The sequence below is a fragment of the Colletes latitarsis genome, chromosome 14 (assembly GCF_051014445.1).
Source record: "Colletes latitarsis isolate SP2378_abdomen chromosome 14, iyColLati1, whole genome shotgun sequence".
NCBI lineage: Eukaryota > Metazoa > Arthropoda > Insecta > Hymenoptera > Colletidae > Colletes > Colletes latitarsis.
The window spans coordinates 15,295,555-15,318,507 of NC_135147.1; the positions used below are offsets into that span (position 1 = coordinate 15,295,555).

The 22,953-nt window shown below is 32.2% G+C and overlaps 1 protein-coding gene across 1 annotated transcript; it reads right to left on the bottom strand.

Annotated features, from left to right (window-relative positions):
• Nucleotides 1-2,606: 2,606 nt before the first annotated feature.
• LOC143349654 (dnaJ homolog subfamily B member 13) lies at nt 2,607-22,879 on the bottom strand. Its single transcript, XM_076781063.1, has 6 exons — nt 22,779-22,879; nt 19,406-19,627; nt 17,375-17,519; nt 9,740-9,917; nt 8,918-9,089; nt 2,607-3,112 (listed from the first exon to the last, which is right to left on the bottom strand). Exons 1-6 carry the CDS (start codon nt 22,877-22,879, stop codon nt 2,818-2,820), a joined length of 1,113 nt encoding a protein of 370 aa, XP_076637178.1. The 3' UTR covers nt 2,607-2,817.
• Nucleotides 22,880-22,953: the final 74 nt, after the last annotated feature.

The window sequence follows — 22,953 nt, forward strand, 5'->3', positions numbered from 1 at the left end:
AAGAAAAGGAAAGATGTAAACATTATTAAATATTTCTATTTGTTATGCTGTTATTTGAAAAAATATCGAGGATAACATTAGACACAGAAAACTGATGTGGTAGTTAAAGAGTTATACTCACTTGCACTTGATGACAGGTTTTTTTTCTAAAATTTTGACATCTTTATTATAAAATATTACATTCAAAATAGGAATATCTTTTATTTTCGTTTTTTAAAATTGATAGTCTATATACAAAAATAAGGCAATAAGCATACTTGAAATATTTGTATTAGCAATTTAACTACTGTAACAGTTTAAGAAAAGGAAAGATGTAAACAATAACGTATTATTTAGATATATTAAAAATATTACTTATTAAAGATCTTTCTACATGTACGTAGTTCTCATTGAAATTAAACGATTAGTTTTGTTGTGGTACGAATGGATTTTGGTTCGTGGTAAACATACACAGTACGATCGATTCTTTTCCATCTTGCCGTGGAAAAACTATTTCAAATAACCGGAGATTACTATGTACATATGTTTTAATTTAACTCGTTTTAAAACAACAGTGAATCCAATATTTCATTATATCTGTATTAAATCTATTTTACTTTTGTATTTATTATTATATATATATTTATATGCTGAATTAAATATTAATATTGTTTTGTTAAATGAAATATAGTCTGCATAAATTTGGTATACAGGGTGTCCGGCCACCCCTGGGAAAAATTTTAATGGGAGATTTTGGAGGCCAAAATAAGACGAAAATCAAGAATATCAATTTCTTGACTGAGCCCTCGTTAAAAAGTTATTAACAATTAAATTCAAAAACTTCAAATTGTCCTGGAAAAATTATTTTCGGTTGCGGGGGTCAATTGCAATCATTTTTAGTGAATACACATACCCTCGAAATCCTACGCATTTCCGAGAAAAAAATTCCACACCGAAAATATAATTTCAGGCTAGAAAATGCTTCCCTGAAATTTCATGGAAATCTTCAAAATATCATAACTTTTGAACGGATTGGACGATTTTAATGTTTAAAAAGGCAAACGACGCGTATTTTGGTGTAGAATATGTAGAAATTCCAAAAATATTCGAAAAGTTATTCCTTAACCGTGCAAAATGAGAAAAACACTATGGAAATGTTCCAATTTTCAAACGTCCATAACTCCTACAATAGTAAATATATTTCGATGAAACTTTTTTCTGAATTAGTGCTCATGAGTGCCTACAAAAAAGTATTAGGCAACTTTTCCGTAGGGCGTCAAGCAAAATTATTAAAAATGAAAAACAAATTTAAAAGAACAATCGGCAAGGGGTAGGGTGTCTAAATTTTTCGACGAAAAAAAAATTACAAATCGTTCTGGGAAAATTATTTTCGGTTGCGTGGGTCGATTACAATCATTTTTTGTCAATAGACATAACGCCGAAATTCTACGCATTTTCGAGAAAAAAATTCGAGTACGTAATCAAATTTTTCAACAAAATTGAAAAGTTTCAAATCGTCTTAAAAAAATTATTTTTTGTTAAAGGGGTCAATTACAATCATTTTTGGCGAATGGATATACCCCCGAAATCCTAGCCACTTTCTAGAAAAAAATTCGAGAAGGTGTGAAATTTTACGATGAAAAAAAAAAATTTCAAATCGTTCTGGAAAAATTATTTTTGGTTGCGGGGGTCAATTGCAATCATTTTTGGCGAATAGACATACCTCCGAAATCCTGCGCATTTTTGAGAAAAAAATTCAGTACTGGTGAAACTTTAAACGTTATTAACTTTTTAAAGAAGCCTCCATCAACAAATTGGTATTCTTGATTTTCGTCTTATTTTGGCCTCTAGAATCTTCCATTAAAATTTTTCCCAGGGGTGGCCGAACACCCTGTATATTTAGTCTTATATTGAATATATTTTTATAATATTTGATAATTTTCAATTTATCCGAAGATAAATATTCAGTGTTTTATTAAGTCGCGTGTAATTCTGTGCTATATCGTTATTATAATTTAACATTTACACTTCAGTTACTACAATAATTTACAAAATATGCTTACATATATGATTTCAGATTGTACGAATTTAACATCTTAGAAGCGATATTCACGACTAATCTACTGTATGAAAATAATTAGTCAATTAGAATTGTATTTACATTAAAATTAGATTATTACGTTGTGACCGACCAAGGGGTCGGTCGAGCGCTTGTGAGAGCGCGACCCCTCTGGTGGCGAACATGGGAGGCGACGCCACATTGTCCATAATTGCATGTATCTGGTACAAGAAACCAATACCATGCCCAGAAAATTAACCCCACACATTACACTGCCTCCAGCATATTTTACAGTTACTTTCTCCTCTAGATAAGAATGTTTCCCGTTTCTGCTCTGCAGGTTACAGAAGAAAATTTTACCACATGATACATAAAATGGGGGAGATAATAATATTTTTTAAAAGAATTAGTTACATTTTATGCGAAAGTAATGTACAAGCTCCCAATCGAAAGATGGAAATTGTCGGTTAGCGCTCTTTGTTTTTAAAATACTTGAAATAAGTTTATGTAGGAAGATTATGTTGGAAAAGGTGACCAGCCGTCAAAGATTAAAGGATGCATATAAAAGGAATACAATTACGTTTATTTTACAAACAGAACATTATACGAAGTCTCTTGCGATAGTTATATGGCTAATCATGGAATTTGTACTGATGTATAGCATTTTATTATGTTATTCTAATCGAGGGAAAAAAGGAATGTAATTTGGGGTCAAAGTTTCAAATACATCTCATTATGTTGTAGTTTTTGACAAATTTTAAATGACCAGAACATCAAAATTAAGAATTACATATAAGTTGTAACTGTTCTGCTTCATGGTCGCCGGGGTCTCGACGTATCGGAACATCGAAATCTACGTTTTTGCGAATTTTGTTTACCAATACGAGACGATGAATGTATTTCGCATCACTGCTATCATCCGACACATCAAATGCTCTTCGAATGTGATTTTTACTCGATGCAGGCAAGTATACCGGGAATTCGATGTTGAACATTATGATGAGATTTCCTTTTTCTTTTGGAGTTTCTGGTAACGGCAGTCCTTCGCCAAGTATGCATTTCCGATAATCAGGTCTGTCGTATATACAATAAAAAGATATTACTAATTACTACTACATCAGTTGAGCTAGGTTATGAAGTAGTCTTAAGGAGGTATTGCTGTCTAGACTGTCAATTTCACGGCTCTTTGTGTGATTTTTTTTTTAATGATAGATAGGCTGTTTTGTACTGAGACTTTGTAGATATATTTATTTATCTTATAAGCATGTACAATATTTTTTTCATGGAAAAATATTAAAAATCGTGGGAAATATAACTTCTTATTTAATGGCTCTTTTGGAAAAGGTGCTCCAATGGCTTCCAGGATTCCAGATAATTTGAAACAGAGGGGGTTAAAGTATCTTCATAAGGAAGGTTGTAGTTATAGCAGGTATTAGGGAGAAGTCAAAATACTGCTAAATAAAGAAATGTCAACGCTTCAAGTTTCGAATTTCTATTTGTTAATCGTTCTTTTGTCTTTAGCGTATCGAAAAAAATAGTAAAACTCAATATTTTTTTAAATCTCTAGTTCCAGCTATAAAGGCGTGTTTGCTGAATATTCTCTCCAAAGAAGTCAATCGGTTTGCTAGATCTTGAAATATTATGTAAGCCAGTTTAAATGCGTTTTTTTAAATAAGAAGCTATAACTCTCGCAATTTTTAATATTTTGTGATGAAAAAAATACTGTACATACCTATAAGATGAATAAATATATCTGCAAAATGTCACTACAAAACAATCTACCTGTCGTTAAAAAAAAAATCACAAAAAAAGGCCGAAGAAATGACAGCCTAGAGAGCAATACTCCCTTAAACGTTACACTCTGTCCTTTCACTCTGCTTGGTATACTCCCTCTATATGTATACGGAGGTCGTTCACTAAGTCCCTAGAAAATCCAAGACCTGGTGCTCATAGTATCAAAATGGTTTGTTTTTAGTAAGCATTATGACTCACTAGACAACTGTCAAAGTTTCAGTTACGAGGTGTGTAAATTAAGTAATGAGACTGGCAACGTAGCGTTCGATCTGCCAACATTTGGGACGCGGGACTTGGAGAGACGGTATGTGAACGTGTGATACACCTTTGATACAAGTTTGTACCCGCTAGAGTCATTTGGTTGTCCGTAGCAATTGTTTTCGTAAAACTGTTCTTTCTAGTGCGTTCTAAAAATGAGTCAAAAGTCATGCCGATTTGCTTTTTCGATAGCCAGGGAATCGTTCACAAACAGTTTGTGCCTCAGGGCTAAACGGTCAATCAACACTTCTACCGAGAGGTTCTAGAAAAACTTCGAAAAAGGGTCATGCGTGTTAGGCCAAACATCAAGAACAACTGGGTGTTGCATCAGGACAATGCACCTTGTAACACAGCAATTTCAATAAATGAGTTTTTGGCCAGTAAAAACATTCCTGTGGCTCCTCAGGCTCTTTATTCGCCTGACTTGAGTCCTCGTGATATTTTCCTCTTTTCGAGATTGAAAAATCACCTCAAAGGACGTCATTTTGGGACACTCGAATACATTGAAGCTGCTGTAATCGACCAACTGAAGGCTATACTAGTATCCGAGTTCCAGCACTGCTATGAGGATTGGGAGTGCCTTCCCAAGGAAGTTATTTTGAAGGAGACAATATTGAATTGTAATTCTATTTGAATACAAAAATTGGTAATTATTTAGAAGTTTGCCCTCTTCATCGATTTCGATGACCTTGAAATATGTTGTCAAGGTCACTATTCTGAACTTTTCCCTATACATGTTATCGCCGCTCAGCCTTAGTTTCTGAGATATATTATATTAAAAGTGGGTATCGGTACTAGTTAGTGCAGTTGTCAGGGGGGGCCTGGGTGGGCGCAGCCCCCCAGTCAGCAAAACGAATTTAATATGTTACTGTTCAAGTCGTGGGGGGATGTTTTATTTATTGCTCCGCAGGGCTCATGGAACGAAGTTCTATATTCTTGTTTTTTGTTGCAGGAAAAAAAATGTCTGAAATTGTGGATTTGAGCCGACAGTCGGTGAATGATGGCAATAAAATTATTTTTTCGAATATTTGGAAAATGAAGGCCAAGCGGCGGTAACATGTATAGGGAAAAGTTGTTGAGAATAGTGACCTTGACAACATATTTTAAGGTCATCAAAATCGGTGAGATCGTCAATCATCTGCATAATTACCAATTCATTTTCCAGACTGGGGGGCAGCCCCCTAACAACTACACTAACTAATACAGATACTCATTTTTAATATAATATATCTCGAAAACTAAGGCCGAGCGGCGATAATATGTATAGGGAAAAGTTGTTCCGAATGATGACCTTGATAACATATTTCAAGGCCACGAAAATCGGTGAGGAGAGAAAACTTCTAAATAATTACCAAAAAATTTTAAAAAACTAGTCTCATTACTTAATTTAGACACCTCGTATATCCATCACGTGGTTTCATTTTTATTGTCGATTGAAGCAAGGAACTTTCCTCTTGCATCAAAACAATGCACGGGTGCACACCTGTGCAGTTTCGATGGTCAAAATTATGGAATTAATGTTCGAATTATTACAACATCCACTGTCTTCATCGGATTTGGCCCCCAGTGACCTTTTTTTATTTCTAAACTTAAAAAAATGGCTCGGCGGACAATAGTTCACGTCGAACGAGGAGGTCACCGCCCAAACAAATGCTTTTTTGAGGACCTTCCAAAATCTTACTTTTTAGATGGCTTAACAAAGTTGGAAAGACGCTTGGAAAAGTGTATAGAGCTAAAAGGAGATTACGTTGAAAAATGAAAAAAAATCTACCTAAAATAATTTCTTTTTCTATCTTTTTCTAAGGACTTATTGAAGGACCTTCGTACATTCTTTTTCAAAATGCATAATTGTATAATTGTATTTTACACATTGTTAAATTACTTTTGACAATTAATGAGATTTATTCGACTATAGTTGAGCGATAAACAAAGGTATAAATCTTGAAAGATTGATCTCAAAAGTCTATATTTAAAAAATAATATATCTTTTTATTTTTACTTTACGAAGTGTTTAATACTTATATGATAGTTTATAAAATAATAGTCTCTTAATTTTGTACGTGAATAAATAATAATATGTAAGTATTTAATTTGAATGAGAGAATCGAATAATTATTTTGGACAAAAGTTGCGTACACATTTCTTTTGTTAAAGTTAAGAGAGTTAAGTTCTCAATTTTCTTCAAAATTATTGTGTTCGTTTAGACATCTATTTTCGCAATTTCCTTGGTAAATGGAGCTGTTGATAAAATCTCTCACAAAGAAGAGCCGCGGACGATTTAGATGAAACCTTGTAGGCTTGTAAAATAGCCGAAAATATTACATACGTATTTTTTTTTAACTACGATAATTCAAGTTTAAGGGGCGAAACCACCCTCCAAAGTTTGACTCTGAAAGTGCTAAGTCGGAAAGGGTTGAATGGTTTTTGACGTGCGACAAGAAAATATTTGAATCGATAAAAAGTTTTCAAAAATATTTAAAAAAGATGTATTTGTCATCTTTATTTGAAAAGTTACAGCAATTGCTCATAGAACAAAAAAGGTAGCATGTTTTATTCTAAACTCAATCAAATACGTATACATACAGGGTGTTCGGTTACCTCTGGGAAAAAATTTAATGGGAGATTCTAGAAGCCAAAATAAGACGAAAATCAAGAATACAAATTTGTTGATTGAGGATTCGTTAAAAAGTTATTAACGTTTAAAGTTCCGTTTGTAAAACGGTAATCCGCGAGCAATCTTGCGTGCATGGGATAGTGGATCTCATTCAGTATGAAAAATTCTACTTACTGACGTATCGATAGCCTTACAGATTTGTAAGTGAGAACCACTAAGGCTGACCTGTCTCAACCAATCGCACGCACGCAGCTGTTCGCAGATTGCCGTTCTACAGGCGGAACTTTAAACGTTAATAACTTTTTAACGAAGCCTCAATCAACAAATTAGTATTCTTGATTTTCGTCTTATTTTGGCCTCTAGAATCTCCCATTAAATTTTTTCCCAGAGGTAGCCGAACACCCTCTATAGTATCAGTTAACACAAAAATTCAATTTATTATGCCGGCAGGTAATCATTACTCATGTCAAAGCCGGCGCGGTTTATAACTTGTAAGTATTGGGTTGTCCGGAAAGTTCGTGCCGATTTTCGGTAGGTAGCGCGAGAGACCTGACTGAATATATCACAATTATTGAAAACAAGTGACATGTGTACATATTCTAAAAGAGATAGCTTCAGTCATATTTGGAAAAAAGTTTGGTTACGATTCGTTAATTTTTATCAGTTTTGTACGCCTTAGAATATGGTGGCAAATAAAGTGCATTATAGGCATTTAATGCTTTTCTTTTTCCGAAAGGGCAAAAATGCCACACAAGCGGCAAATAAGATATGCGCTGTTTATGGCGAGGATGCTGTAGCCGAAAGAACTGTGCGAAAGTGGCTTGCTCGGTTTAAAGCTGGAAATTTCGACCTGGAAGATCAAGAACGCCCAGGTAGGCCGTCCACCACAGACGAAGATATGATTAGAACAGAAATCGAGAACAACCCACGCTCGACATTACGTCAATTAGCAGGAATGCTAAATCAACCAAAATCAACCATACACGATCATACCGTGAAGCTTGGTTATGTAAACTGCCTTGATGTATGGGTTCCGCACGATCTAACGGAGAAAAATCTGTTGGACCGCATCCCCATTTACGACTTGCTTTACAAGCGCAACAAGGAGACGCCATTTCTAAAGCAATTAGTGACGGGTGATGAGAAGTGGATACTTTATAAAAATGTTCAGCGTAAAAGGTCCTGGGGAAAGCGTGATGAACCACCTTTAGTCACCTCAAAAGCCGGTCTTCATCCGAAGAAGATAATGCTCTGTATCCGGTGGGATTGGAAAGGACTCTTATATTATGAGCTTTTACCAAATAATGAAACGATAGATTCGGAAAAGTATTGTTCTCAACTTGATAAACTGAAGACGGCAATTGAACAAAAACGTCCAGAAATTGTGAATCGGAAGGGCGTCGTGTTTCATCACGACAATGCGCGACCGCATGTGTCTTTGAGGACTTGGCAAATTGTTGGAGTTTGGTTGGGATGTCTTACCCCATCCACCGTATTCGCCAGACCTTGCGCCGTCGGATGTCCACCCTTTCCGGTCGTTACAAAATTCCCTTAATGGAAAAAATTTCGATTCTTTGGTTGAGATCAAAACCCATTTGGACAAATTTTTTGCCGAAAAATCTGAGAGGTTCTGGAAGGACGGAATTCTCAAGCTACAGGAAAGATGGAGAAAGGTTGTGGAGCAGAATGGTACCTATATAATTTAATAAATGTATATCAATATTTAAATGAACTGCGTTTTAATTGTCCTAAAATATCGGCATGAACTTTCCGGACAATCCAATACAATGTATGTTTTGACAATAGTGGTACCAGCCTACTAACCATTAAAAAAAATCCGAAAACAGGCCGAAAAAATGATAGTCTTGACAGCAATACCCCCTTAAAGTAGGGTAGATCGATGACGGTTGAAACACGGGGGTGGTTGTAACATAGTTAATATCTCGAAATAAATAATAAATATTAACACAAGTTCCTGGTATATAATGTAAAATGACATTTGGAACACGCTCATCTATCATGCTTAGATAGCATGGTATTAAACAGCGAAGGAAATAACTTTTTGACATCCAAAAGCCAACTTTTCATACTATTTTTATACTATTACAACTTTTCATATACCAAATTAGTGGACAATTAATATTTCTGTAGACATAGAAGGGGAAAGGAAAGGATGCATTATGAGGCTGTTGCAATAGCGAGATGACACGTACGTGATGACAGACGTTATTGGGATTCGAAGGGTTCTGTCGTCAAGGGTGTTGACGGTGACCACTGTTCCGCTCAGTGCCTCTCGCAGAAAGATATCGACCGTCATGTGCAAGTCAGAGCCCTCTCTTCGGAAGGTCTCGTGGGGCCGGTCCTCCGTGATGAAGATTACATCCGCTACGCTGACGTACTTCAGACTGAGTAAAGACATTACGCGAACCGCTACGATTAACCCACTTCTGTCCGCTACGAGATGCACGATGCATTTTAAACGCATCCTTCGCAAAATTCAAATCGATGCCGAACGGAAATAGACCATGGATACGACGAATCTGGTTGCATTTCCGATTCTATCCCACGTTTCTATATTTCTTAACTTCTCTTTTGTACTAGCGATTCCAAGAATTATATTAGGTTGGGGGAAAAGAAATCCATTATTTTTCATTTAAATGGCTCTGGTGACATATTGTGGTCGTTGGAAAAGTGACATACTGAATAAATTCTTTTACAGTTTTTTGGTTGATCGATTTAGTTGTGAGTTACAAGGTGTAAAAGATGGAAGTTAACGAAGAGAAAATTCGGTATATTTTACAATTTTGCTTTGATGAAGGCGAAAATGCAAGCCAGAAGGCTGTAATTGTGAATGGTATTTGCCTGTAATTAATCAGTTTTTGAGTCGTTGGTGGCATTTACATGTGCTTAAAAATATCCTGTTAATGCAAATTAAAAGTCGCACAAGTAATCGGACAGAAATGTTTTGTAGTTAATCGATAGATTTTTCTATTTTTTTATGTTCTGTATTTTTCTAAAATGATAAAAAGATTTACCAGGAATCTTCGTGGGTCCCTGGTCGCCTTCGTTCGGAAAAATGATTCTCGTTCCTACCGGGATACCCGGTTTAATAGGTATCGTTAGAATCTTTTCTTTCGTTACTGTTCGAGATAAATCGTCGTCCACTAACACCAATCTTTGTATTTTCATTTTTTTAATTCCTCCGTAAAAGATCTAATGATATTGACAAAAAAGAACACATTAAAGTGTGCTTCATGAGACGTATTGCAAGAATATATTTGGAACCAAAAGTTTTATGCAATTGTTCCCAATTATATAAAATAATATTTACATAATATTTACATATAGGATAAAAATTCATCTAATCCTGAAAATTATAATTTCCATATCTTTCACTGTATCTTTATGGGAGGCCTTGTCTAAATTATTTTTAATTATACAGGGTGTTCGGCCACACCTGAGAAAAATTTTAATGGGGGATTCTAGAGGCCCAAATAAGACGAAAATCAAGAATACTAATTTGTTAATGAAGACCTCGTTAAAAAGTTATTAACGTTTAAAGTACCGCCCGTATTGAATTTTTTTCTCGAAAATGCGCAAGATTTCGGGGGTATGTATGTTCATCAAAAATAATTGTAATTGACCCCCGCAACCAAAAATAATTTTTCCAAAACGATTTCAAATTTTTTTTTTCCGTTGAAAAATTTCACACCTTCTCGAATTTTGTTCTCGAAAGTGGATAGGATTTCGGAGGTATGTGTATTCACCAAAAATGATTGTAATTGACCCTCGCAACCGAAAATAATTTTTCCAGAATGATTTGAAGCTTTTCAATTTCACCGAAAAATTTAGGTACCCTACCCCTGTCAATTTTTCTTAAAAATTCGTTTTTCATTTTTAGTATTTTTATTTGACGCCCTATAGAAAAGTTGTTTAACACTTTTTTGTAGGTACCCATGAGCTCTACTTCAGAAAAAAGTTTCATTAAAATATATTCACAATTGTAGGAATTATGGCTTTTTTTAAATTGGACCATTTTTATGTGGTTTTTTTCATTTTACGAGGTCAAGGAACAACTTTTTCAATATTGTTAAAATTTCTCCATATTCTTCACCAAAATACGCATTGTTTGCCGTTTCAAACATTAAAATCCCCCAATTCGTTCAAAAGTTACGACATTTTAAAGATACGCATGAAAATTCGGGCAGACATTTCTGGCCAGAAATTATATTTTCGGTTAGAATTTTTTTTCTCGAAACTGCGTAGGATTTCGGGAGTATGACTTTTGATAAAAAATGCTTGTAATTGACTCCTGCAACCGAAAATAATTTTTCCAGAACGATTTGAAATTTTTTTCTTTCGTCGAAAAATTTGTCTACCTATTCGAATTTTTTTCTCGTAAGTGCGTAGGATTTCGAGCATATGTCTATTGACCAAAAATAATTGTAATTGACACCCGCAATCAAAAATAATTTTTCCAGAATGATTTGAAGCTTTTCAATTTCGCCGAATAATTTAGGCACCCTACCCCTGTCGATTTTTCTTAAAAATTTGTTTTACATTTTTAGTAATTTTATTTGACGCCCTATAGAAAAGTTGTCTAACACTTTTTTGTAAGTACCTGTGGGTTCTACTTCAGAAAAAAGTTTCATTGAAATATATTCACTACTGTAGTAGTTATCGCTTTTTGAAAATTGGACTATTTTTATGGGACTTTTTTCATTTCACGAGGTCAAGAAACAACTTTTTCAATATTGTTAAAATTCCTACATATTCTTCACCAAAATACGCGTTGTTTGCCGGTTGAAATATTAAAATCCTCCAATTTGTTGAGAAGTTACGACATTTTAAACATACACATGAAAATTCGTGCTGATATTTTTGGCCTGAAATTATATTTTTGGTTACAATTTTTTTTTCAAAAGTGGGTAGGATTTCAGGGGTATGTGTAAGTACCAAGAATGATTGTAATCGTCCCCTGCATCCAAAAATAATTTTTCCAGAACGATTTGAAATTTTTGAATTTAATTGTTAATAACTTTTTAAGGAAGCCTCCTTCTACAAATTGGTATTCTTGATTTTCGTCTTATTTTGGCTTCTAGAATCCTCCATTGAAATTTTTCCCAGGGGTATCCGAACACTCTGTATAACAAATGAAAGTTTTTCAGAAATTATTCGATTAACATACAAGTAAAAATAGCTCGAATGATGTCATGTTTGGGCATAGATCTATTCGTGGAACAAAAATGCTACCCGGTTGTGTGAAATCGAGTGGATTCGATTCAGTGTCACACATCCGAGGATTACTACATATTTAGTAAAATCTTGTCAGTGTGTCACAGATTTTTTTATACTCTTAGAAAATTCTTAATCTGTTAATTCAAAACACGAACAGAAACTTGATAATAATTTGAAATTATTTCTAACAATTTAATAATACCGTGCATCTTGTCGACGAGATGAAAAGATGTATATTGTTGGAATTTTTCAAAATCATGCACAATAATTACTGGAAAATGCCTTCATAAACATTGAAATACATATGGGAAAAATTTGTCGTTAAAGGAGTAACAGGAATGTTTTACTGCACGTTTAGGTCAACAGCTGGGTATGTTCGAAATTGTCTTTAAAAGCAAATAGATAATTGATGAAGGTGATGATAAGGTCACATTGGATGCACTTTGTAGATAATATACAGGGTCTAGTTTTTCCTTATGAAACTTTATCGATATATTCTACAAGCAAAATTAGTGAAAAAATGTTTTGTATACGTAGATTCTTAAATGCTTTATTAGGAAGTTATAATAAAAATATAAAATGATAACAAACTGGTATTTCGTCGATACATCAAACGAACAAATTATCGGTATTTACTTGTGTTTATATAAATACCGTTTATGTTTGTAGAATCCAACAAAACTAAACTAAACGAAATCTATTTGTGTAAATATAAGCGCATTTTATACGTAAAATTACAAATAATATACAAAATAACAATAGATTGCTTTTTTGAATTCATAGTTCTATTTTAAAGTAAAAAATCTATTGCATTGTTCATTTTTTTCTACTTTTTCCTTAATTTCAACAAATATATTATCATTAATCTTCTTCACCAATTCTTCATGACTGTTTAATTTGCTTTTTACAAATTTTTGTTTTTACAGTTTCTTACAAGTAAAAATTCATTTATATGATATCTGATGATCTTGGATGTCATACGATTAAATCTTCAACGTTGTGGATAGTGTTCATTTAACCATTGCCGTACTAATACTGCATAATGTACTGAATAACCATTTAATTAAATTTATACATTTTGACGAAGTAATAATAGAATATCACCTACTATTCCTGGCTCAAATTCATTTTATAGAAAGTCTAAAAACGCTGTTTATTTGTCAGGTGAAAAATAAGGTCCGAATATTCTATTGTTGCATATTCCCTCCCCCAAAGAAGAAATCGAAAGTAAACATTAAAGTTTCGTAAATATAAATAGATATTGATACAGTTTTCCTACGCCATGTCTTTTTGTTATTATACAACATTTAAGAGCCTATATGTATACAGAGTGTTCAGCCACCCCTGGGAAAAATTTTAATGGGGGATTCTAGAGGCCAAAATAAAACGAAAATCAAGAATACTAATTTGTTGATGGAGGCTTCGTTAAAAAGTTATTAACGTTTAAAGTTCCGCTCGTACTGAATTTTTTTCTCAAAAATGCGTAGAATTTCGGGAGTATGTCTATTCACCAAAAATGATTGTAACTTATCCCCCTAACTGAAAATAATTTTTCCAGAACGATTTGAAATTTCTTTTTTTCGTCGAAAAATTTCACACATTATCGAATTTTTTTCTCAAAAGTGGGTAGGATTTCGAGGGTATGTCTAATGATAAAAAATGCTTGTAATTGACCCCTGTAACTAAATATAATTTTTTTAGTATGATTTGAAATTTTTTTTCGCTGAAAAATTTAGGCACCTACCACCCCCTGTCGATTTTTCTTACAAAGTTGCTTTTCAGTTTTAATAAATTTGTTTGACGCTCTACAGAAAAGTTGTTTAATACTCTTTTGTAGGTACCTATGGGCTCTGCTTTAGAAACAAATTTTAATGAGATACCTTTACTATTGTAGGAGTTATGGCCGTTTGGAAATTGAACCAGATTTAGGAGGTTTTTCTCATTTTACGATGTCAAAGAATAACTTTTTCAATATTGTTAGAATTTCTACATATTCTCCACTAAAGTATGCGTTGTTTGCATTTTGAAAAATTAAAATCTTCCAATCCGTTCAGGAGTTATGACATTTTAAAAATTTGTATGAAATTTTAGGGCATCATTTCTGGCTTCACATTAGATTTTCGGTAAAGAATTTTTTTCTCGAAAATGCGTAGGATTTCGGGGGTATGTCTATTCACCAAAAATGTTTGTAATTGACCCCTGTAACTAAATATAATTTTTTCAGAATGATTTGAAATTTTTTAATTTCGTCTAAAAATTTCAGTACGTATTCGAATTTTTTTCTCGAAAATAGGTAGAATTTCAGGGGTATGTGTATTCACCAAAAATAATTGTAATTAAGCTACGCAACCAAAAATAATTTTTTCAGAATGATTTGAAATTTTTTATATTAATTTTTTAATAACTTTTTAATGAAGCCTCCGTCAAGAAATTAATGTTCTTGATTTTCGTCTTATTTTGGTCTTTAGAATCTCCCATTAAAATTTTTCCTTTGGGTGGCCGAACACTTTACTTGTAGAATATGTTGGTAAAGTTCTGCAGGCAAAAATTGGAACACCCTGTATGTATATGCTGGATATAAAACTTAATGTATTTTACAGTAAATAGTAAGTTTTTCATGTTGATTTTAATATTTCGTTGAATAAAAAATAATAAATTTATTTTCGATTGCGAAAATAATACCATTATACCGCTCATTTTTTTTACATGTAAAATCCCTTGCGAAGTTCAGTTGTTTAAACAAAATATGAAATAACGTTCTGGGTTATAACACAAGCACTGGAATTGGAAAATTACTTTTCAACGATATATTTATTATCGAAATTATATTTTATATCGAAATATTTGAATTTATAAAATAATTTACAAAATTATTTAGTATCGAGCGTCAAAATAATTGAGTTACATAACAATAAATCTAACCAGACTCTAGTGATCGAATATTTTTGATATTCACTGTGTTTAATACTGAAATTAAAAATGAAAGGTAATAAAAATTGAAAACTGAAGATCTATTATTTTTTACATTTTATTATATATATTTTTCTCTATCGTTTGCAATTAAATTTTATAATGTGTCCGAAAATACTGTGAAATTTTAAATGTAAATATAAGTGTAACTACAATGGAAATGTAAATTTAACTACACTCTGTGATAAAAAGATAGTACACTAAGTAATTTTGATACTTTTCATAAATGTAGTTAAATAATAGCAGTTATTATATTATACAGGGTGTTCGACCATCCCTGGGGAAAATTTTAATGGGAAATTCTAGAGTCCAAAATAAGACGAAAATCAAGAATACCAATTTGTTAATGGAGGCTTCGTTAAAAAGTTATTAACAATTAAATTCAAAAATTTCAAATCGTTCTGGAAAAATTATTTTCGGTTGTAAAGATCAATTACAATCATTTTTGGTGATTACACATACCCCTGAAATCCTACGCATTTTCGAGAAAAAAATTCCTTATCGAAAATCTAATTAGGTGCCTAAATTTTTCGACGAAAAAAAAAATTTCACATAATTCTGGAAAAATTATTTTCGGTTACGGGGGTCAATTACAATTATTTTTGATGAATAGACATACAACTCTTACGCATTTTCAAGACAAAAATTCGAGAAGGTGCGAAATTTTTCGACAAAATTAACAAATTTCAAATCGTTTTGGAAAAATTATATTCGGCTGCGAGGGTCAATTACAATCATTATTGGTGAATAGACACACACCCGAAATCCTGCGGATTTTCAAGAAAAAAATTCAGTATTAGCCGAAGTTTAAACGTTAATAATTTTTTAACGAAGCCTCCACCAACAAATTGGTAACACCCTGTATATTAATCTTCAGTTAATAATATATTGCACGTGTTCAGGGTAAACACGTTTTTTCTAATTAGTCAAAATGATAGCTCACTTTCAAAGTTTTGTTTTTCCAGTCAACATAAGGTCGTTGAACTGCCCACATGAGCAAATATTTAAGACTGTGAGAATTTTAGTTTCAAAATCTTGTGCAATTATAAACAATGGGTCGTGGTAGGAAATTAAATGACTGTGAAATAACAATAATTCAAAATTTTCAAAAAGAGAAGTGTTCTGTTGCAAAAATTGCAATAGTTTTAAATCTCAGTCGTAAAATGATATATAATTTTTTTAAAAATAGAGAAAGAAAAGCACAAGGCGTCTAAAAGTGATTTTTGACCGTCAACGACGTGCGATTTTAAGAATTGCATCAAATTCTGTGGGCACTGCAAGAGAAACTGCAGCAAAAGCTGGTGTCAATGCAAATGTTTGTAAAGTATTATAAAAAAATGTAAATACATATAACGTAAAAAACTGATGCATAGACCACCCCTAAAAAACTAGCATAAAGACCCACGTTTTCAGTTTGCTGAAGAACATATCCACTGAAAGAAGAAATGGTAAAAAGTAATTTCTAGTGACGAAAAAAATACACTAGATGGATCGGGTGGATATTGATCTTATTTTCACGATTTGTATAAAGAACCACAAATATTAAGTCATCGAAAAGCAGGTGGTGGAAGAGTAATAATGCGAATTAAGCTTATAAGTAAAAAAATGAAAAGTTCTAATTACATTACGTTAATAAATGAACAGCTGGAAAAGCATGCTGTAGGAATTGTAGTTACAAACTTTACTTTTCAACAAGATAATGCAAGTGTTCATACGGCAAGAATTGTGAAACAGTACTTTACGAAAATATTCGAGTTTTAGAATGATCACCCAGATCACGAGATTTGAATATTATAGAAAATTGTTGGGCACAAATATCAAGATTAGTATATGCTAAGGGAAGACAATTGCAGACCCTTCAGGAATTAAAGAACTGTATCGAGGAAAACTGGAGATCTTTAAATAAAAAGTTTATTAAAAAATTATTTAAATCTCTACCAAACCGTTTATTAACAGTCATAAAGTGGTGCAAAAAAATATTAAAATAACATATTTGCACAGATAATAAGTCGCTTAAGAGATATGTGCTATCATTTTGATGCATCGACTTTTCATTGTTTTTCAATACTGTAAAATAAAATTTATTCTTTTCGCGATAAATATTTTGAAGCATACTTATATAATTTGTTATTATTATAAGACGTTACAAACATCAAAAGCAATGTAAAATAATTATATTATAATATAAAAAGTTATAATATAAAATAATATAGTATATAATATTAAACAAATATATAATATATAATATTAAACAAATATATAATATGTAATAAAAATATATAATAAAAACAAAAGCAATATAATATAAAAAGTTAAACGATTTTATACTCATACAGTGTGCTATCTTTTCGTCGTGAAGTGTATATGCAGAAAGTTTTCTGTAGTGATCGTTATGTCGTGTCTACGGCTATTAACACTGTGAGAAAAGAAAACTATAAATAAGTAGAACGTCGATATGATACCTCCGGTAGGGTTAGGTACAAGGTTTTTATCAGAGGCTCCTCCTTGCGTTTTAATCCCCGTCCCTCGGGAAATTCCAGCACAGACGGAGGCTGCAATACTATTTGAAGTAGATCAGCATAAGGACTCTCGGTTCCGAAGAATTCCCTAAAGAGCCGCCGATAGATCAGATCGTAAATATTCAAAGTTTTTAAGTGGCTGTTAAGTCTAGTCACATTAAGTATCGAGCTAGTGAGTTAATGACATAGAGGTTCTAGTCATGGGGTAAAACGGAAAATTAGAATAATTGAAAATCGTGTTAACGCAACGAAAAGAAGGAAATCAGCATGTTTCATTACCAGACTGGATATTTATGCATTTATGGGGAATTTTAATTCCCAAAAAACTGCAGGGTGCATTTAATATTCAAAAATATAAGAAATACTTAAAGTTAGATACGAATTATTATATTTAGGGGTTGAGACAGCTCTCTGCAAAGCTCCCATTCCATTAATTCTATTAATAAAAGTGTGAATTTGCATAAAGATCCGCTGTCTATTCATTAATTTCTTGCTTACTTAACAAAAATATACATATACAGGGTATATGAGGGATTCTAGAGGTCAAAATAAGACGAAAATCAAGAATAACAATTTGTTGATGGAGGCTTTGTTAAAAAGTTATTAACGTTCAAAGTTCCGCCCGTACTGAATTTTTTTCTAGAAGGTGGGTAGGATTTCGGGGGTATGTCTATTCACCAAAAATGATTGCAATTGACCCCCACAACCGAAAATAATTTTTCCAGAATGATTTAAAATTTTTTAATTTTGTCTACAAATTCACACCTCGAATTTTTTTTCTCGAAACAGCGTAGGATTTCGAGGGTATGTCTAATGACCAAAAATGATTGTGATTGACCCCCACAACCGAAAATAATTTTTCCAGAATGATTTGAAGCTTTTCAATTTCGCCGAAAAATTTAGGCACCTACCCCTGTCGATTTTTCTTAAAAATTCGTTTTTCATTTTTAATAATTTTATTTGACATCCTATAGAAAAGTTGTCTAACACTTTTTTGTAGGTACCTATGAGCTCTACTTCAGAAAAAAGTTTCATTGAAATATATTCACTATCGTAGGAATTATGGCTTTTTGAAAATTGGACCATTTCTATGGGATTTTTATAACTTTACAGGGGCAAGGAACAACTTTTTCAATGTTGTTAGAATTCCTACATATTCCTCACCAAAATACGCGTTGTTTGCCGGTTGAAACATTAAAATCCCCCAATTCGTTGAGATGTTACATTTTAAAGATACACATGAAAATTCGGGCAGACATTTTTGGCCAGAAATTGTATTTTCGGTTAGAATTTTTTTTCTCGAAACTGCGTAGGATTTCGAGAGTAAGTTTTTTGATCCTAAATGCTTGTAATTGACCCCCGCAATTAAAAATAATTTTCTTAGAACGATTTTAAATTGTTTTTTTTTCGTCGAAAAATTTAGACACCTGATTAGATTTTCGGTATGGAATTTTTTTCTCGAAAGTGGATAGGATTTCGGGGGTATATGTAATGACCAAAGGTGATTGTAATTGATCCTCGCAACCGAAAATAATTTTTTTAGAACTATTTGAAATTGTTTTTTTTTCATCGAAAAATTTAGGCACCTGATTAGATTTTCGGTAAGGAATTTTTTTCTCGAAAGTGTATAGGATTTCGGAGGTATTCGTAATGACCAAAAATGATTGTAATTGACTCCTGCAAACGAGAATAATTTTTCCAAAACGATTTGAAATTTTTGAATTTAATTGTTAATAACTTTTTAACGAAGCCTCCATCAACAAATTGGTATTCTTGATTTTCGTCTTATTTTGGCCTCTAGAATCTCCCATTAAAATTTTTCCCAGGAATGGCCGAACGCCCTGTATATTAATTAATATCATACGTATTGTACCGCATACTGAAATTACTCAACAAAAAATATTTGTTCGAATACATTTGTCCAGAAATGTACATGGTTTGTGCTCTTCAATTTTCAGATATCTGATCTTGTACCTGTAAGTTCTCATGGGTTCCCCGTGGTAAATATAGGGTTCAATGATTCCATCCGCACCAGGCACGCCATTTTTAAGCCCTTCTTCGCCAAACTGATCGTATATAGCCCTCCTAAGAGGATCAGATAGTACATCGTAAGCTTCAGCTGCTAACGCGAAAATCGTCCTCAAACATTCATCCTTTGCTTTTTCAGGATTGTATCGTATCGCCAAACGGCGAAATCTGAAAACAATAAAGAGAAAACAAAACTAAGAAACAGTTGTAACATTCATAATTGACTTGCATGTTTATTCATATAGATTTATATCCCTATTTCGAATATTTTTTTTTATTAGCTCACAGTTGCATCAATCACTGGAATTGATTATTAGAGACTTAGGTTTTAGTGATTACGCGGTACATTTTTGGAAAAGTTTAATTCGTTAAAAAATTTTAAAAAATTGTAATATTTTAGGATGTCTTAAGGGAGTATTCTATTGTAGAATTTTTAGGTATTGTTTTAATAAGTTTTTGATAAAGAAATTGTATAATTTTTTTGTTGGAATTTCTCACACATATTTATGAACTATGTATAAATTTTTCAATTGTAAAATATTAATAATTAAACATTTTGCACATTGTAGAAAATAGTAGAGAAACAAAAAACACTTTCACTTTAAAACGCTTTCAATAAATATACCTTTAATATTTGTACATGTTTGAATAAAAACATTATGAATACTATAAAATAACAAATACTCCGTTGCATTATTAAATATTTCTATTTGTTATGCTGTTATTTGAAAAAATATCGAGGATATCATTAGACACAGAAAACTGATGTGGCAGTTAAAAGAGTTATACTCATTTGCACTTGATGACAGGATTTTTCTCCAAAATTTTGACACCTTTATTATAAAATATTACATTCAAAATAGGAATATCTTTTATTTTTGTTTTTTAAAATTGATAGTCTATATACAAAAATAAAACAATAAACATACTTGAAATATTTATATTAGCAATTTAACTACTGTAACAGTTTAAGAAAAAGGAAAGATGTAAACAATAACGTATTATTTAGATATATTAAAAATATTACTTATTAAAGATTTTCCTACATGTACGTAGTTCTCATTGAAATTAAACGATTAGTTTTGTCGTGGTACGAATGGATTTTGGTTCACGGTAAACATGCACAGTAGGATCGATTCTTTTCCATCTTGCCGCGGAAAAACTATTTCAAATAACCGGAGATTACTATGTACATATATTTTAATTTAACTCGTTTTAAAACAACAGTGAATCCAATATTTCATTATATCTGTATCAAATCTATTTTACTTTTGTATTTATTATTATCTATTTATTTATATGCTGAATTAAATAATAATATTGTTTTGTTAAATGAAATATAGTCTGCATAAATTTGGTATACAGAGTGTCCGGCCACCCTTGGAAAAAATTTTAATGGGAGATTTTAGAGGACAAAATAAGACAAAAATCAAGAATACTAATTTGTTGATTTAGGCTTCGTTAAAAAGTTATTAACAATTAAATTAAAAAATTTCAAATCGTTCTGGAAAAATTATTTTCGGTTGCGGGGGTCAATTACAATCATTTTTGGTGAATACACATACCCCCGAAATTATACGCATTTCCGAGAAAAAAATTCCTTACCGAAAATATAATTTCAATCTAGAAAATGCTTCCCTGAAATTTTATGGAAATCTTTAAAACATCATAACTTCTGAACGGATTGGACGATTTTTATGTTTAAAAAGGCAAACGACGCGTATTTTGGTGTAGAATATATAGAAATTCCAAAAATATTCGAAAAGTTATTCCATAACCGTGCAAAATGAGAAAAACACTATGGAAATGTTCCAATTTTCAAACGTCCATAACTCCTAGAATAGTAAATATATTTCGATGAAACTTTTTTCTGAATTAGTGCTCATGAGTGCCTACAAAAAAGTGTTAGGCAACTTTTCCGTAGGGCGTCAAGCAAAATTACTAAAAATGAAAAACAAATTTAAAAAAAAAAACGACAAGAGGTAGGTGTCTAAATTTTTCGACGAAAAAAGTTTTTCAAATCGTTCTAAAAAAATTATTTTCAGTTGCGGAGGTAAATTACAATCATTTTTGGTCATTACACATACCCTCGAAATCCTATGCATTTCCGAGAAAAAAATTCCTTACCGAAAATATAATTTCAAGCTAGAAAATGCTTCCCTGAAATTTCATGGAAATCTTTAAAACATCATAACTTCTGAACGGATTGGACGATTTTAATGTTTAAAAAGGCAAACGACGCGTATTTTGGTGTAGAATATGTAGAAATTCCAAAAATATTCGAAAAGTTATTCCTTAACCGTGCAAAATGAGAAAAACACTATGGAAATGTTCCAATTTTCAAACGTCCATAACTCCTACAATAGTAAATATATTTCGATGAAAATTTTTTCTGAATTAGTGCTCATGAGTGCCTACAAAAAAGTATTAGGCAACTTTTGCGTAGGGCGTCAAGCAAAATTATTAAAAATGAAAAACAAATTTAAAAGAACAATCGGCAAGGGTAGGTGCGTATATTTTTCGACGAAAACAAATTTTTCAAATCGTTCTAAAAGAATTATTTTCGGTTCCGGGGGTCAATTACAATCATTTTTGGTCATTACACATAACCCCGAAATCCTACAAACTTTCGAGAAAAAAATTCCTTACCAAAAATCTAATTAGGCGCCTAAATTTTTTGATGAAAACAAAAACTTTCAAATCGTTCTGGAAAAATTATATTTGGTTGCGGGGGTCAATTACAATCATTTTTGGTGAATAGACATACCCCCGAAATCCTAGCCACTTTCTAGAAAAAAATTCGAGAAGGTGTGAAATTTTACGATGAAAAAAAAAAATTTTAAATCGTTCTGGAAAAATTATTTTTGGTTGCTGGGGTCAATTACAATCATTTTTGGTGAATAGACATACCCCCGAAATCCTGCGCATTTTTGAGAAAAAAATTCAGTGCTGGTGAAACTTTAAACGTTAATAACTTTTTAATGAAGCCTGAATCAACAAATTAGTATTCTTGATTTTCGTCTTATTTGGGCCTCTAGAATCTCCCATTAAAACTTTTCCCAGGTGTGGCCGAACACCCTGTATGTTTTCTGAAATCTAATAATAATGATAAGAATAATAATGCAGGTACAATGATAAGGTAATGAAAATATATAATATGTTCAAATTATTAATTCCTGTAAAGGCCTTTGGAATCATGTTAAGAATGTCGAAGGTATAACTGTTTTTCGTCCTATTTTACAGCAAACGTTACACAATAAAAAAAAGACAAGACGAAATACATAGTATGGTCACGTCAATAAAATGAGATCTCACTCACGCTTTTTTGATCTCCGAATCGGAACAGTTTTTTTGTAGCGATAACACTCCATAGTAATCGATGCCACGTTTGATGCACAAACAGTCGTCGCTGCAAGACATGATTTTTCACCTTGGGATTCGAAACTTCACATTCCATTTAACGTAATGATTGTTTAGTTCAACAGAAGAGAGGT